This window comes from Mercenaria mercenaria, chromosome 14 (genome assembly GCF_021730395.1).
Source record: "Mercenaria mercenaria strain notata chromosome 14, MADL_Memer_1, whole genome shotgun sequence".
Taxonomy (NCBI): Eukaryota; Metazoa; Mollusca; class Bivalvia; order Venerida; family Veneridae; genus Mercenaria; species Mercenaria mercenaria.
Genome location: NC_069374.1, coordinates 73923925 through 73942391, shown reverse-complemented (window position 1 = coordinate 73942391; position 18467 = coordinate 73923925). Strand labels below are relative to the sequence as shown.

Sequence of the window (18467 nt, the reverse complement as noted above, 5' to 3'; positions counted from 1 at the left end):
AAAATGTGTTAGAAGATTCTGTGGAAGCACAGAACGCAACCTAGCAAAAAGGAAAGCAGGTTTTATTATTGGTTCTGTTAATGAAAGGTAATAGATTGTTCAACACCCCCCTAGTGCCGGTGTAATTGAAATTGCATTACACATAGATATTGAATTTCTTCATAGTCCAAAAGGACATATATCGATACCGAGTCTAAATACGGTTAGACTTTTTACAGCCGGCACACGGCGCTACATACACATCATGCTCGTTACATATGTTTGAAGAGATTAGAATTTTGATGGTTTGTTTGGACAGAGGAAAATCAAGTAAGGATGTCAACACCAAGCAATATTCTAATATAACTATCTATTCATATTTCAGTTTTTAAAGGATCTGTACATTTTGCAATTAAAAATACGAAGGTTTTAAATTCACAAATACTTGATACAGAATTTTAAATGACCCTCTTCAATTTAAAGATTCATTATTTAGTAGTTTAACACTATATGTTTTATTTCTATCGTTCCTCAGATTCTAAATATAGTCACTGTTCTAAATACTCTAACAGAAAGAAAAGAGATTAGAAACACATAAACTTCCACAAGTGACCAAACACGACAAATTGAAAATGTCTCATTCTTGTTTTGATTGAGTCTGTTCTTGGACAGAAGGAAGTGAAATTGCATGCTACCATCAACGCCCTCCTAAATTTGAATTTGTATATTTTGAAACTCTTCTCCAGAAGAATTTCAAGGTATTTTCTACGCGTTACTCCTAAGTTTGAACGTTTTGCAACAATGTAATATGGAATCATGACAAGTTAATATCGTTTATAGTACAGATAATGTTTCATATCAACTGTCCCACCAGTGGCCTCCAGGGAACCGTTTTTGTTCATTATTTGTATCTGGAGAGTTCCTGTCCTGATTTGCCTGCTGAAGAAGCCAGTTCTGATTTTTCCATCTGCCAGCAAACCGTTTAGAGTTTCTGTCATGCAGTTGGTTTAATTTGTTTTGAATAATCCGCCATCTGCTTGCCATTCTTTTTTCTTCTTGTGAGTTATCTTCGCGCTTATTTTTGGAGTTCAGTTGAGCTAGTTTTCTATGGACCAGGTTCCATCTTGAACTATGACGTTTGTCAACGTAATTATCCGGAACATCTTCAATATCATCGCCGAGACCATAATAATCCATGATTCCGTACGGTCCGCGGATGATAAAATCTCCATTTAAAACTCCATATCCTGGAGCGTTCTTATCTGGTTCAAAGTCAGCGCCATCTCCAGAATATCTTTTGTTTAAATTATGCCCAAATCCATTTCCGTTTCTGTCTTGCAAACCATAACTTTGCATTTCCCACCATTTTCTATTTTTCCAGCGGCCAAGATTTCTCTTCCCGTTGTTTTGGGACCATCTCATATTTTTCCATTTGCCATAACCCCTTTTATCATATCCGGATTCATCTGTTTCGGAAGTATCAGCTTTTATAACTGCATCCGTCCTTTCGATATCTTTGTTATATTGTTTTATTTCGTCTGTCTCATCTGCTGTAACCACATTATCGACGTTGTCTGAATTTTCGGCAGCCTTCAAGTATACAAATACCACAGATTAAATTATTATACTACGATGTTACATTAGAGAAAGTACACACAGATACATAGACATATAGATATATTTCCGCAGTATTTCATATAGTGCAATACGTTTTAGTATCTTGTTCTTTTAGTATCTTTTCATATTTTTTTGTCAGTCAGGATAAAAATAATTTGTTTTCTTTTTTTGCTGCAAAGTTAACTCGTGTTAGTGACTGTTTTCCACGTGGCATTATTTCTTACAACACGGCCATATTCGCGTCGAATATGCAGTAAAGTTAATAGAAAGGTTCCAAACAGTTCTCGAATTGAAAAAAAAACTTTAACTTTATAACATAGAATATATGATAAAGTAATTTTCAGAAGTGTGTAAGAGAGCATCAAAAGAGATAAGTACTATTAAGTCTAAAATTGAACAAAAAAGGTCTCCGATATTTCTTACATTGAAAAATACTGAATCCACAGAAAAAATATAAGTTTTCAAATGAATACAGTGCCTAACAATTGACTAAAGAAATTATGATATACCTGTGTATATTACGTGTTATATTTCCAACTTTATCCACATAACGATGAAACCGTATGTAGAATTTCTATACTTGACAAAATAAAAATATATGCCACGGGGAAAACAGAAAGTTTTAATTGAAAATTAATTTACCAGAGTTATGTTTCTACAACCCACTAGGCTCTGCGTACGAAAATTCGATAAGTACCTTGTAAACTAAATTCTAATTAAAACATTCGACTTTCCTTCGTGGCAACATTCAAACTACTCTTTTGCCAAATCCTAGGGTATATGTGCATGTCTATTAGTTAATGGAGACAATATTGGTTCTGATGAGGGGACGATAGACACATGTGCACGTCTAAAAACCGGTTCGCACTGATGAATACTGATACCAACATAATGGTAGTGGACAAACAGTGAAAATGAATATTGGAACCGCACATATGTCATTGAAACAGCATGGCTATAAATCAAAATGATTTTGTTTAGCGATTGCAAACACGCATAGGTCGAGACTTCTATCTAAAAATATTTTTACACTTTATTGCTAGAAGCACGTCATTTTCACGTTATCTACAAGTTGTAACAGATCCTGATAAATTTACGTTTGTGCTGCAGCTACGAATTACTTATGAACTATCACTTTTATTGTAATTCAGAAACTGTTAAGACATTGTTACTTTAACTTAAACAAGAGCAATGACCAAATAGAAAATAGCATCGTTCAATGAACACAGTTTACAAGAACAGAAAGTAAACTCAACAGCAGTGTATGTACGAATATGTAGATGGCTGAAGTCAACATAAAAAACAGGCAAGGCAAAATAGATAGACAACAATAAAAATACAAACAAGTAACAGCAGACAATGCGGGAGCCGCCTTAGAACGGTTTATTGGTAAATACCATATAATATCTAAAACACACAGTCTTGAACTCTAGTCTGACCCAAAACTACGGGACAGTATGACTGAAATATTATCCACGCCAGGCGAATACTCTACATATGCAATCATAATAAATGGCATGGGACGTAAACCGCAAAAGTGCTCGTGTATAAATGAATAAGTTAAGAGACACTTGTGACAAATTCTAAAACGACATGATTCATTTTACTATTCAACAAAGATGGCTGAAAGTTGTGTGTTATTTTACAACAATTCACTGTTCTGATGTCACAATTATCACGTCATAGCGTAAAAACGGCATAGCGGCGCGTTGGAAAAGAAACCAAAAAAAAGCAGGCAAATATTTGATGGACGTCAAGGATATACTTAAAAATCATTGGTAACGTGTTAGAATCGAAATAATATAACTTATTTAGTGATTTGCTCTTGAATAAAATCATTGTTTGTTGTTCAGATGCTTATTAATCAATTTGGGCAGTAGATCTACCTTTTATAATTCAAAAGGGTGTTCACTGAACATTTACTGACTGAATAGCGAACGTCAGGCTGATCTTGATCTGCTCTGGCCGCAAAGGCAGAATCGTTTGCCGCCAGTAGGCTAAATGTTAAAGTATACATTCCCGTCCGTTGGGATCTTTCAGTCCTATGAATGTTTATGCATAGTTAAGTTTGTTCATGCCGGCGATAGCGGGTGCTAAATATTTTCAATTTTCGACAGACGTTATCAAATAAAGTCTGCTATTAACTTGCTTGCTTGTTTTCTATGCCACTCAAAGATTTTCTGAGATTCAGTTCTACATTAAGACCAAAAAAGACAAACGTGATAATGTCTCCCTTTTGATACAAATCTGAGATACTCCTTATTTTGCAGAGATAACAATGTCCCGAGAGAGAGACGTATAACAATATTTCTTCACATTTGCGCAACAATTTCTGATTAGTATCTTCTCTGATTACTCCTACGCAATTTAAAACTGAAAAAGCATTCTCATATTAACTACACATCTGCGTTTATGCACAGGACAGATGTCACTTTCATTTGTCGTTACATCACGCCGGATTAACAATTTAATAGTAAAAAAGGCTAGTGCTTTATCTCAGTTTAGTACTGTAAACAATATAATCATGTTGGGTTTGGTTTTTATATCATAATATACTAGACTTATAGTTATAGCACCCTTTTTATGATAAATGTTTTACACAGCGCAAAGGCTGCTACTCAGTATTTTAAATTAATCCTCTACTAGTACAGATACAGAGCGATCTCACCAGAGGGACAGAGCGAGAGAAGGCCCCTAGAACAGAGAGGTTGGGGTGGGAGGGGGACCAGAAGTCTTTTTATGCCCCCGGAGGTGGGCATATTAAAATCGCACTGTCCGTCCGTTCGTGTGCCTGTCGTGCGTCCGTCCGTGTAAATTCTTGCCCGGGCTGTAACTCTGCCTTCTCTAAAGGGATTTTGAAATAACTTGGCATAAATGTTCACCATAATGAGACAACGTGTCATGCGCAAGACCCAGACCCCTAGGTCCAAGGTCAATGTCACACTTAGAGGTTAAAAGTTAACAGGGTCTGTTTCGTGTCCGGTCCATAACTGCCATTGATGAAGAACTTTTGAAATTATTTGGCATAAATGTTCCCCACAATGGGATGACGTGTCATGCGCATGACCCAGACCCCTAACTCCAAGGTTAACAGGGTCTGTTTCGTGTCCGGTCCATAACTCTGCCATCCATGAAGGGATTTTGAAATTACTTTGCATAAATATTCCTCACAACGAGACGACGTGTCATGCGCAAAATTCAAGGTCAAGGTCACACTTAGAAGTCAAAGGTATTTCTTGTCTGGTGAATAACTCTGCCATTTATCAAGGGATTTGAAAATAATTTGACATAAATGTTAACCGTATTAAGAAGGTGTGCCACACTTATTACCTGGGTCTCTTGAGTCAAGGTCAAGTGACGAAATGATGTGTGTGGGGTTCTTTTCGCGTAAACAAGTGTGGCATTCTTGGGCATGCTTTCGGGGCATTTGTCACCAATAGTGACAGCTCTTGTTAGACACAGGCCTGCCCGTCTTACTTAGCTTAGCTCTTTGTGAGTAGACAGTCTTGTTCTTTGTATAGCACCGATACACGCGAAGCCCTCTTTCCTGGGAAGAACCAATTTTAGCCTCTTATGTAGATGGGAGACACTCTCAGAAACTGCCAGTGCCTGGACAGAGATTTTAGTGTTCCGGAAAAAATTATGTGTATAGCGGGTATCAATTTTTAAATTTTCTACGTTGATTAACCTTACATGTAACGGAACTTTATTTTCCCTTAAAAAATGGGAACAATGAGAACAAAGAAAAGTAAGGGAATAGTAAACCTATATATATGCCAGATTCAGACTTGACATACAAATGAATTCCATTATACCATTAAATACTTCGTTCTGCATGTGTAAACCTAGTCCCAGTCAGAGACTCTAGTTACTTCCCTTGGCGGTCCGTCTACAGAGTCACAAGCAACGGCTATTAAAAATCGTCGTAATCGAGGTATTTCTGTCTTTTAGATATGATTGACAACAGTGATTCCGGTCGTCTCGACGGGTCGGTATAACGCTTGGATTTTTGGTTAGAAACAACGAAAAAGGCCGAAGCTTTCGAATCCTATGAACGCTTTTTTACCTTGCTTGTTGTGCTCGTAATTGCAAATACACTGGCAAGCTGAGAACCAGATACTGCATTATAATAACCCAAAGAAACTCTTTCTGAATTAAATTTTTTTTTTCTTTTTGAGAAACTGCTCGATAGTTTACCAGTATATGTACTTCTTAGATCTTTCGGTCTCAGTATGTCGTATGTTAGCATAACAAACAGGCCGCGGACAAACGTTTACCAAAAGCTAGCCTTGAGATTTTAAAAGGAAAAGAAAACCGTTTCCGAAGACCAGATTTTATTTTGTGCATGGTTTTATGCAACACATGATATGTCACGTCATAAGCATTTCGCAGTACCGGAAGAAAGTCACACACCGACTTCAATGAAAATTACTTTCTTTCACTGGATCTGCCCATGATAACTGCGAATGTACTGATTTGTATCTAACTTATGCGATTTCGTTTTAGGAATCATATGAACGAGTTTTGGAAGTATCAGCGGTATGTTTTTATTTACTATCTCATGTAATTCAAATAAATCTCGGAAGCAAGTCAACGCGTTCAAAACAGTTCGTACTCAAAATAACTCGTAGGTAAAGTAGGTAAAAATTATTATTCCTGCTATTGTGTTCCCGTTTATTAATTGTTTAAGTGATATGCAAAATTATGATTAATTTCATTTAAAACCCTGTCGAATAATCGTGACACACATATTGAAATTAAAGTACTGCATGAACACAAGAAAAAATAAATTCATTCTAATTTAAGTTTAACATTTTCCAGCGCATTAATGTCATTAAAAACTTGGGTATTTAGTTTTGTTTATAAGAATGAAATCCGTTAGCGTTTGTGTGATATTTGAAACACAACTGAATTTACAATATTTTTCATATCTTTTAAATTTACTGACGTAATTCTAACGTTTTGAGACGTTCATCGCAGTGTTAACACATACAAATTTATGCAATTCAAAAAATCATTCTTTTGAGAGAATGATATTTTACGGCGTTTCAATTTCATGCACGAGCATCAACGCACTCGAGAGTATCAAATATTGGCAATATCCATTAGCCATAATAACACTGTTCTTGAAACGACCAAATCAATATAGTCAGAATGCCAGTCAGTAAACATGTATTACAATTATCCTTTCTAAAATCATCCCTCATTAATTAGTATTTGAACCGTTATAGCTCTTGGGATAATGTACTTATTATATGACCATGAGCACTTAGGAAAAAAAGTCCGATTGAGGGCGTATTGTTTCTTTAACATATATTTTTATACAATTTATGGTTCTGCTTATACTTCGTATATTTGTATTTATTATATACAAACTAATCAAATACTGAAAAAATATTGATGAAATACAACTCATATTTTCATTGTAATTATTTTTCACTGCAGTGAAACATAGTTTCTATATTTTCACTGGTTTTCTGGAACTACTTTAGTATTCTTGGGCAGTGGCTTTGGTAGATCTTCCATTTGAAATGAAGTAAAAAAATGTATATGGACAGTGGAGCAAACTATCTCAAGTCAAAATATAAAATTTACAATAATCGCAGCCCGCCTATGGTACATTCTAACCGGTATACGAGTATAGATGCTTAATTTGTTTAATTAAATTTTTGTATAATGACAGTTGTATTGTTGCATGTATATATTTGACCCTAAAATGAGCATTTTTATGAATGTACAATATCATTATCAGAAATCAAACATGATTGTTGTATTTCATGTAACAAATTGGTGCCGGGTACCTACGATTCCAGTTTTCTTGTCTATTTATATTAAAGATATTTAAGAATTAAAAATTGGCTGTCGATGTTCAGTATGTCATTTATCAATTATCTTTTTTATAAACATAGACCACTTCATATAAGCGGGTTTCCTAATTATATTTCCTACATCAGAAATCCTAACGGCGCTTGTCCTCAGGATATAACCTTTTAGATAGTTATGGAATATTATGATATTTGACGTTATCCATGAACAATTGAATGTCAGAATGACAGCGAGGTTTAGAAGTTTGACACGTTCTTCCTCAATAATTAATAACTTATTTCCTCTACCTCCTACAAAAATGATGACCGGATATACTCGGCAATTCGAACACATATTCAAATTCTACTGAATGTTGAAGTTTTTTCTCCTCGATTTCTTTAACATACAATATAAAGAAAGCTGTGACCTAGTGTTAAAGATGTTGGTCGCTCAACCCGGTGGTCGAGTGATTCAAATTCGACTGAGTTTTTTTTAATGTTGCCATATCCAAAACCCGCTACTGTAAATTGCATTCAATGACTATGGATGGAATATCATGAATGTTTGCCATTAAAGCACAGGAGTTCAAATCTTTTTATTAAATTTGTTAAAAGTATAATATTGACTGTAATTTAGCTTAAAGAGACAAAATGCCAAGCAAAGGACTCCGTACATACTCTTGCTGTGCTACTGAACATACGAAACCACGTTTCAATATTTCAATGAAATATCTATAATATCTATTAAGACAGGCTTTTTTCAGGAGATATCTTAAGGTAATGCCGGAGTGCAAAAAAGCATATCCCTAAAATGATTTCATCCTGTTTATATTGTTATGTAGACAGTGTATTTGTGTATGTATTCATTTCCCATATCTAATATGTCTGATCTTTTTCAAAGGAAAGAAATATGAATTCTAGTAACGCATTATGAGAAATCTTAACCATATTCCAAAACCCCATCTCCATTTAATTACACATTTTCACAGTATCCCATCAATAAGAATTAGCTTGCGGTGCTCTACAGAGTTTCCATGTAAAATCAAAGTACTGAGAGGACTGATGGGGGCAGTGCTTTGCAGTTTCAAGACTTGATGTAACCCATTCATGTCAGGGAAGTAAATGCACGCATTATGTAATGCACTTGTGTGTGACAAGAAATGGAGTGGTCACAACTTTTACAGCGCACAACAATAAAATTTATTAATTTTGTGTTCAATACACTTCTGTATTTTGTTCAAAAGGTAAAGATAAAAATCTAGTCTTGTTCAATAGCAGTTGTTCATCGACAAACAAAAATCTTTCATTGCCAGGTTTGATAAAGTGAAAATGATAAAGCTATACAATGTATTTCAATTTCTTCAATACTTCTGTTTGCACTCTATGTCCTGACATCATGTGTTCTTGACAGTCTAACAAAAACAGGCAAATTTTGTAACACTTTATGAAAGTTTGGAAAGAAAGTCGAAATATTCCACTATGTGAAAGTTTAAAGGAACAGGATTTCCTTGAACTGACATTGAAAAAGAAACAACTAGGCTATGTTTTCTAATGTGCACAATGCTTATCAATTAAAAAAGTCAGGAATGTTTTTTGTTACAATTAAGCATCATTTTAATAAGAAGTCGTCATAAGTTAATACACACACACACACCTGTAAAAATATTTTTTTTATAGATCTACCTTTTTTCCATTCCAACTATTGCTAAAATTCAGTAACTGTTTTCTTAAAAACATACATGATATATGATGATACTATTTTTCATTTTGTTTGTTATGTTTGTTGATCTAAATAACATTGTCTGTTTCAATTTTATGTTATTTGATATACACCTGTATTTCAAACTATCAATATCATAATATAAGAAATACATCAAACACTATGAAAACCGTGATTCGTTGCTTCGAAAGAAGTCCATAATAAATAGATCCTAATTTTCCCATTTTTTTTTTGCGCAAACTCCTGTAGAACGAGTGCTTTATGCCTTTAGTCACCATTTTTCACTACTAAAATACATTCTGCATGAAATGAGACGGTTTTCATGTTCGTACACACCACATGGCAAATTTTGCAGATCGAAACCGGAAGTAGGTGTTTACTGCGCGGACGAAAGCTAATGTGCGCCATTTTTAGAGTAGCAGACCACAACTGACTGGCATTTCATTAGGAACTACATAACCCCCTATTTTCTTTTCATTTTTTTTCGTTTATTTGTTATAGAACTTTCATGAAAAATAGGTGTAGGAAAAAGTGATGTTCTCTAAAGATACGTATAGACGACCTGAAGCTGTCGTTTTCTATATGAAACAAAGAAGGATTTGAATTAATGACCTTTAACCTATACAGTTAGGTTCGAGTAAATTAGGATACGAAACGCCCGTGGAAAAAAAATTCTGGTGGTTCTGCCTTCGAATATCACCATCAGAAACCAATTGCACCCTCAGATAGATGAAATACATTAATCTGGTAACATAAATGTACATCTGTAGGGATAATTACCAAGAAAAAGAGGCCAAAATATAACGGGCACCTGCGGCAAGTTGACATCGCGGAATTGCGGATTACCTCCCGTAGCAAAAATTACTCGGTGTGAACAATGATAAAATACGTATATGTACGTATATGTACGCGCAATTATAACAGTATTTAGCGCACTCTTTATGTTAAACGATAATTTTCCTGCAGATAAGTACCAGTTTGATCAGCGTATATGGCGTTTTTTGATAGAAAAATCTGGGAATGAATTTTTTCTTCGGTCGTTTTTCAAGTATTTCCCGAACATTATATGTTAAACAGGTCATATACGTAATGTTCTGATCTTTATACTAAAGAATCAGGCACATGTTCCGTTTGGGAAACGCCAAATAATTTCCCAGAATAAGCGCGATTCTATTGGCCTTATAATGAGGTCGGATTTCTGGAAATAGTAAAAAAATATCTCCCCTGATTTGCGGTGGTGTGGTGGTTGCTATTGAAATTACAGCATGCCCGCAATATTCTAATGCCATAACTTTTGACAACATCTCCATGGATACAAACCCTCCCTAGATGACGTGTATATTCAGGATGCTTGCATATCCACCTCGACGCACTCTTTGCGAAATTTGCTATATCGACGGTTTCTTTGCGTCGGAACGGGCTATTCTTTGCTATAAACAGTGCCCAGGTTGGTATGGGAGGCGAAATATCGAGCTGCCATCCATGATAATAGGTATGCTGCCCAAAAATAAGTAGAGCACGGAACATTAGAATGTCTTTTCTATGTTTTGTAGTCACGGTTTACTTTTAATTATCAGCGATTTTGCTCGCAAACTCAATGAACTTTGTTGATGGTGTACTGACATGGAACACTAGCCCGACTTTTTCCACAATCTTCAACTAGTTTTTGCTTTGATATCATACATATCAAGCGCACTATTTGTATTCATTTATTAATATTCTTCCAAATAATAAAGTCAAATAGGCCGAAATGTAAATGGATTTTTTCAAAACCCCTTACTTTCGGTTTTGTCGGAGCACCGGCGGTCTCTCTGCATACCAGTTTTTTTTTTTTTTTTTTTTTTTTTTTATGCACAGGCAGGCTCTCCGCATTACGCACAGAGAGGCTCTATGTTAATGACTATCTGGAAACATTATAGCTGAATTAATTTGGTGTATATATCTGACATTTTATAACTGCCAACCTGTTTATAGGAAATAATCGCCTGTGTCGACGCAAGAAACCGCCGATATAGCATATTTCGCAGAGTCCGCCGATATGGATATGCACCTTGCAATTGTGTATTAAATTCTAATAACTATTTGAAATTCAATTCATTTTATGCAACTTGTGTAGACAAGACATTTTGATTAATGGTTTACAGCTGATTTCGAGATCAAAATATATAATTATGCATAATATACAATCACATATATGGACGGTCCGACCAAATACATAAATATGCCAGCTTTAAAATGTTCTTAATAGTTGGTGTAAAACAGAAGTAATCTGTTCATAGTTGATTTTACGAATTCAAACAATGAGAGAAAAAATCTACTGCCGATTATTAGATTAGATAATATGATACTTATAAAAAATCAAACTGTCAAATTAATTTCCCCCCGAACCAAATAAGTCATAAATTCAAACTGACGAAAAAGTAATGATTTTTTTTCTACCTATTCTATTTCAAGTAAAACATTATATTTTATTTTATTTTTTTTATTATTATTATTTTTATCTAGTATAAATTTTTAATATATCACATATCTCTTGAAAATATTTTCTTAGACATGCGAAAAGTATTTCATTTCAGAACTGTATTTTCTGAATTAATATTTTAGAAATAACACCTGTACGGAAAAGATATTTTAACAGAATGCGAATCGGGATCTATAGGATGTTGCCGCATATTTATAGTTCGCCTACTGATAAACGGTACTGATCGCCGCAAACAGATAAAGTTTCTCCATCCACAACAGTGTCGAGGCACGGCAATGAAAAAATCAATAATCTATCGGCTTATCAGTATAGTAGCGTTGCAATTCCTTAGTAGTTGCTATTTTCACGTAGAATCAAGAACACACTTTTGTGCGTATTGAAACTAGCTATTGGATTTCAGAATAGGTCACATGATCAAAACAAGTGTCGGTTTCAGAATCGATCACGTGATTAAATCAAGTGTCTCTATTATAATTTATATTTACAATTTAGTTTAGTTTTCTTCAGATACTGTTATTAATATAAAATGTGTAGATCTATTTAATAATATCTGGATCAAAAATATAATTGCAAAATGCAGTATTCAAGTTATGTTTGGTCAATACTTTGGAACTTGTTTTCTTTGTGTTGTCAGGTTGGTCATAAGCTCGACAAGAAAATTGAAAGACGGTTTGTTAAATCTGGGGGCACTGCCCCCAAAAACTATTTGTCGGTTAGATACAAAGAGGCACTTTAAGTAAATATCGGGTGAATTATATAAAAACGACATAAGTGCGAAACTCAAAATTTCCCTTATTTTCTATAACTTTTTGTTTGCAATTTCTGTTACATAAATTATTTAACACACTTATTTTTCGAGTTAAATTAAGATGTATATGAATACAATTGTCTTTATATCATCATTTCAATAGAAAAAAAAATGCGACATTCTTGACACATTGAACGAAATTACCATGAAAGCTACTCTCCCACAGTTTGGTTGACACGTTCATTTCCACCAAGGTTGACATAGAATGTATATATGACACTGAAAGATAATCAAGTGGGTGAAAACAAAAATTATATATTGGTAACATGCGAGAAAAAAAATGTAAAGTTTCTGCATTTATTTATTTCAAAACCGTTAACGGTTTTCTACAGTCTGCACAATATTTTTGGTTACGAAACAGATTACTTGCTAAACTCGTGTATCAGGAAGTTTGCACCACTTCAATCACTTCAAGGGTACTTACTTTTTATGGATTTCTTGAGAGAAATTATTTTCCGTCTAACACGTGTGGGTTAGTCCCTTTAATATGCGGTATTTGTTTTTTTTTTGTCTTGGTTTCTCACAGTCTATACATCTTAGTTAGTTTATCAGTTAGTTTATTTGCTTGATCAAATTTAGACAGATTCAATTTACTCTGGAGTTAACGTCGTTACTACGTCTGAACCTTGTGACTTGTGATCATTAATTCCGTATTTCTCTATATAGTCTTATTTAGAAACCAATCTTGTCTTAATTTTGTTCACATTTGCCCAGTTATGACAAGCGAAGACAACAGTTAAATGCACAATGCATATGTGATCATCAGTTCCGTATATATTTCCCTGAATAGTCTGAATTAGAAACCAGTCTTGTCTCCACTTTGTCCACACTTGCTTAGTTTGATTAGCGAAGACAACATCTAAATGTGCAATGCACTATTTTTGCTAAAATACCTTTCATTAACATCTAGCCTGCTGGTGGCAAGTGATAATACCATTGCGACTTACCAAGATCAGTCTGCATGTCTGCTATTCAGTCAGTAAATTTTCAGTGAACACCCCTTTGAATAATACGTGGTGCTGTTCAAATTGAATGATGGATAAGTCCATTTTGACATCTAGCAGGGCAAAGATGAAACATCACAAGATTACAACTACACAGTGAAAAAAATAAACAAGAACACAACACCAACAGGTAAGCCACATTCAAAGTTCATCACTCTACCTGGAAGTAGGGGTATGTGTCAATGTGTAGAGGTACATACCACCTCAATGCATGAACATGTTAACACAAACAAATGCAGATATGATGACACAGATGTAACAAGCAAAATCAGCCATCCATACATGAGATTTAGAGACCGTACCATAGCTTTTCGCATACTTTGATTTTTCAAACTAAAGTGATTTTTACAAATGCACCGGTTATGATAAAAAATGTAAACAAAAGACTCCGTCTGTAACCTTTGAAATGTATGAATGACACTCGATCTTAGTCATAATACTGTTTGGCAGTGAATGCTAATGACTCCATGTGTTGCAGAAAGGTATTTAGTTTGTTACTGTAATTTCCTTTCAATTGAAATCCTCTCGAAACTGGTAAAATAATTACTTATCTTTGGACAGAGAAATTTGGGCAGATTTGACCGATTATGACGTTGGCAGCATTAGAAAAAATATTTTTTCTTTACACGAAAATTGCCGTTAGGTAACAAAGCGAATACGCCGATGATCCGGAGTCACCGATTATTGTTCCAGTTCACGCAATGTAACTGCATATCTGTTAGCTGCTGCTGTTATAGGGAAGAAGTTGAGTGTCTGCCTTAGGTGTGAGAGGTCCTGGGTTCGAGTCCCAGTTAGAGCTTCACTATTTGTATTCTGCTAAAGCATTGTTTTGCTGTTAATAAACTGTTCCAGATGTTCTAATTTTTAGCACACAGTATCATGGATCATTATTTAGCAATCCAGATCAAAGTTGAATGTTAAATCAAATGCACCCAATTAGTAAATATTCACTATATTATGTCCCTTTGATGTTTATGCTCTCCATGTTCGAGAAGAGTTACATTTCTTTGATCACAAAATTTTCTTTAACATGAAAATATTAAATGCTCATAACTCCACACTTCTGGTTAAAATATTGTCTATATTTCTGTTTTTGAGAAATATATGGACATTTGTCTTCATTTCAAAGCTTTTTAACTTCAAACCTATGATTTGAAAAACTTAGGTACTATCTCTATGAGATTAGCTAAAAGTTAAGAACGAAAGTACGAGCATGTTCGGTTGTAAATGAGAGCTTTGTGCAGTGACCATTGGTTAAAAGCCGTTTGTGTATGAAATAACAATTTGACAGTCAGCTACTGAAGTCCAAATATAATACGTATTTTTAGATATTGATCATGTGTGAAAAAAATGTGTAACTGCATGAAAAATACATTTACGTTTGCAAGTTTATTTACAAAAACCAACTTTTTTTAACCTAAACTCAAATACCAATTCATATATTCGCTGAATATTGCATTTAAAATTTTCAACCCTACACAGCAGGAAAGAGCCGTGTTGTATTAGTTGTTGATGAAAAGAAAACAAACGAAACAAAATGAGATTAAATCTATATTCAAAATTTGTTTTTGTACAAACATCTTCGTTTAGGAACATGTTTCTTCATTATATATAACTGTATCATTCTGTAATAATGTTCATATTTTTCACCTGGAAATGGAAGTTAAAAATGTGTTCCATATATATATTTTTAGTTTCAAAAATATTTTTTTGTCAAGTAGCCAAGTAACTTGATAAGTTTTCTTCACATTCCGCTTGAATAGGTTTACAACTTTTGTAGAAAAAGAATTTCCCTTGCATGATCGCAAGAGACGACTACTTGGTTTAAACAATATGTATTCAACATAATTGCAGTTGTTACAATATAACATATATCAACATAGAGGATTGAGAAAGAAGCTAATGCATTTTTTAGAAACTGTATCCTGTATATATATAATATAATTTCAACGGTAACAAAATAATAATAATGCTCCGCTTGCAGTTTCTTCGTTTATCAATATGGTATGAGACATAAAACTGCATACTTGATTATGCTGTATCTCTTTGATTCCAGCTGGTATAAAAGTTTTGTTCTCATTATTTCGATACTATTTAAATTATTTAAGCAGTACTTTGTACGATGAAACATATTTATAGATTCACAGAGTGTTATTTTACAAAAAGTCAAATAAAATACATAAAATGAAAATACATGCTAGGTATTTGGATAGGCTCGTTCCTTTCTGGTTTTTTTTTTTCAAATACTCCGAACTACCTAATATCGCCAAGTAATGATTTTCAGAAAGAGTTAAACATGACTGCAGCCATGTGTTTGAAATTTATAAGTACATGTAGTCTGGTTCCTAGACACCTTGCTCCTTTCTAAAAGTCAGTCATACTTACGAGTTTTTTCCTATGTTATGTTATGTTATATAATGATTTGCATGAATGTAAACACTTTCTATGTGTTTCAATTTTATAAAGATTGCCCTCTTAGTAATTGTGGAGACATTTTATTTTGTCAACTTTTAAATGATCAAAGAGGGCTTTATGTTAAATGTATGTGTTATCAGTCAGAGTTTACACATGCATGAAAAATATAGTAAATGCTTATAATGCCGCATAAACCCATTTTCTTGCACCGATTTTTTTTTTTTTTTTTTTTTTTTTTTTTGCATTTTGTCTTTTTTTTTTTTTTTTTGTTTTGATGATTTTTATTTTTAGTTGTTTATTTTTAATAATGATGATTTTGTTCCGGGCACCACCGATGCCGTAAACAAAATTTTATTTAAAAAAACTGAAGATCAGATATTAGGAAATGATCTAATTAAGATAACGTTTCGTTCAGAAAATAACAAAGTATAAAAGATATGTTCTCGAGAGAAACATATATTTTTAAAAAAAAATTTTTTAAAAAGTAACATTGTTTCATTGAAAGATACCTTGGATCCGATTCTGAATGATTTTATTACTGCAGAACATCTACTTACAAAATTGAAATGCAAGCAAAACTGGATATCAGAATGGCATATAATCAAAGCTAGTATTCCTATAAAGTACATTAAAGCTCTTAAAGAAAACTACAATAGCGATAAACAAAATACGATTTTTTGTCTCGTTTTTAATTGATAAATTATAATCGTAAAATTAGATAAAAAACAATTAAAACTGAAACGTATTTTATCTGTTTGAAAAAGAAAGAAAAATCTGTTACAGGTAGAAAACAAATGGGAAATCTTGTTTGCGTGTGATATACCATGGACAATTGTATGGGATCAATTTTCAGGTTCTTTTTCTTCAAAAGTAGCAAAACAGGAAATTTTTTACACAACGTTATATTTACAGAGCATAAACTCTGTTCTATGAAATTATCAAACGGAATTTGTAATATATGCAAAGAACACAGAAGGACGTTAGTGCACCTGGTGTGTGACTGTCATTTTACAAAATAAATGGACTCTTTTAAATATGAACTTGAACGAATTGTTTAAATATGTCAACATCTGTGATTCTACTTTTAAAGTTGCTGTTTGTTTCGGATATTATGATAACAGGCAAGTGAACAAACTGATTAATACGATTATATATGAAACAAAATGGGAAATTTGAAAATATAGAAATAATTGTAAATTCAATAACAACTATCACAGTACTGATAATGAAAAACTACAGTGAGTCCATATCGGGTACATATATAGAGGTATATGTTTTTACAATGCTGTGTATAATAAAACCTTTATAAGCTTGAAAACAACAAGAAAAAATGAAACTTCGTCAAATTACTTGTCATTTTGTTTTCGAACAAGTTATTTCAAGGCCGAAGGAACTATTGTGTTAAATGCATCACTCAATCTATTATTCATATGTTTGTCTTAATTGGTTTTAATGTCTTCTTTTTATGGCTATTGTTTTGTAAATGTTCATACCTTATAAAAATAAATGGGGTTATACCGATTGGGAGCCCGAAAATAAAAGATGTTTCAGAAGATAACAGTTATTGCAATTTTTCGAATTGTATTGCTATTATGCAATGCTGAAATATGTTATAAACACAAGCAGGTTGTCAAAATGTGAACGTCTAGGCAAAACCAATCAAATTTGCATATGTGATAAATGTTGAAATTTTCATCGTTTTAAGAAATGATTTTTTTCAGAATAAACCTCCAAGTACTCGCAAAAATATAGTTAAATATTTGAAAGAACGAAGTGTAAATCATTTATAAGATCTAGTTGTTTTGCCTAACGTAGACATTGTTAAAACGATAAAAAAAATATGGATATAAAAGGATATAAATTAAAATAATTCTAGAAGTAATAGCTGTTTGATCAAATGGAAAGAAATGATATATGATGTAGAAATGATGTAGAAATGTAATGATGACTGCATCTAGTTTAAATGCACCAATATGTTTTAAATCGTGCAAGTTACTAGAACAAATATTTCGGTACGTGCGGCAGAAAATGCATTTTTCCGTTTAGGTTATGCACAATAATGCACGAGCAAATATAAAATATTTATAAATGACTGACAAAGTTATTTTATCTTTTTACATAATAAAGATTTAAATGGCATATCATACTAATAATCACTATCAAAAAATCATTCTCAAAACATGGTTCTGAAATAAATGAAGAAAAGTAAATTAAATTGAAAATATTGTCAGCTATAATAAACCTTACCAATAGCTGATACTGAATAAATAAGCCAAGTAAAATCCACGTTATGTTATAGAGAGCCATTCTGAGAGATTCTGCTGTGAGCACGCGCTCACGTTCTCCTTATATGATGCCGCAGACGACAGTATTGGAATTAACGTTATCAGACAGGCATGCTAACATTGGCTACTTCATTTTTATCTCCAGGATAAGTGTAAGTGGATGTTTCTACTTTGTTTATATATTTTGACATTATGTCTGTTGTGAAGTAGATACCATTTTACACGAATGTAATGACTGGTAAAATCTCGTAGATTATTTCTACCATGATAAGAGAAAACCATGATAAGAGAAAACCATGAAATCAATTCACGAGATTTCTGTGCGCGTTTGAACATACTCGGCATATTACAAC

The 18467-nt window shown here is 33.4% G+C and overlaps 1 protein-coding gene across 1 annotated transcript; it reads right to left on the bottom strand.

Annotated features, from left to right (window-relative positions):
- Positions 1–329: 329 nt before the first annotated feature.
- Positions 330–18230, bottom strand: LOC123528315 (uncharacterized). The gene is made up of 2 exons (XM_045308050.2): positions 18077–18230; positions 330–1569 (listed from the first exon to the last, which is right to left on the bottom strand). The coding sequence occupies exons 1-2, from the start codon at positions 18134–18136 to the stop codon at positions 838–840; spliced, it is 792 nt and encodes a 263-aa protein (XP_045163985.2). The 5' UTR covers positions 18137–18230; the 3' UTR covers positions 330–837.
- Between the last annotated feature and the right edge of the window lie 237 nt (positions 18231–18467).

What these genes read in the sequence shown, in the direction of transcription:
- LOC123528315 (XM_045308050.2), bottom strand. Translation starts at nt 18,136, where the DNA reads ATGGCTCTCTATAACATAACGTGGATTTTACTTGGCTTATTTATTCAG. An exon ending in TTATTCAGTATCAGCTATTG is followed by an intron (nt 1,570 to 18,076) that starts GTAAGGTTTATT and finishes GTATACTTGAAG; the next exon opens with GCTGCCGAAAATTCAGACAA.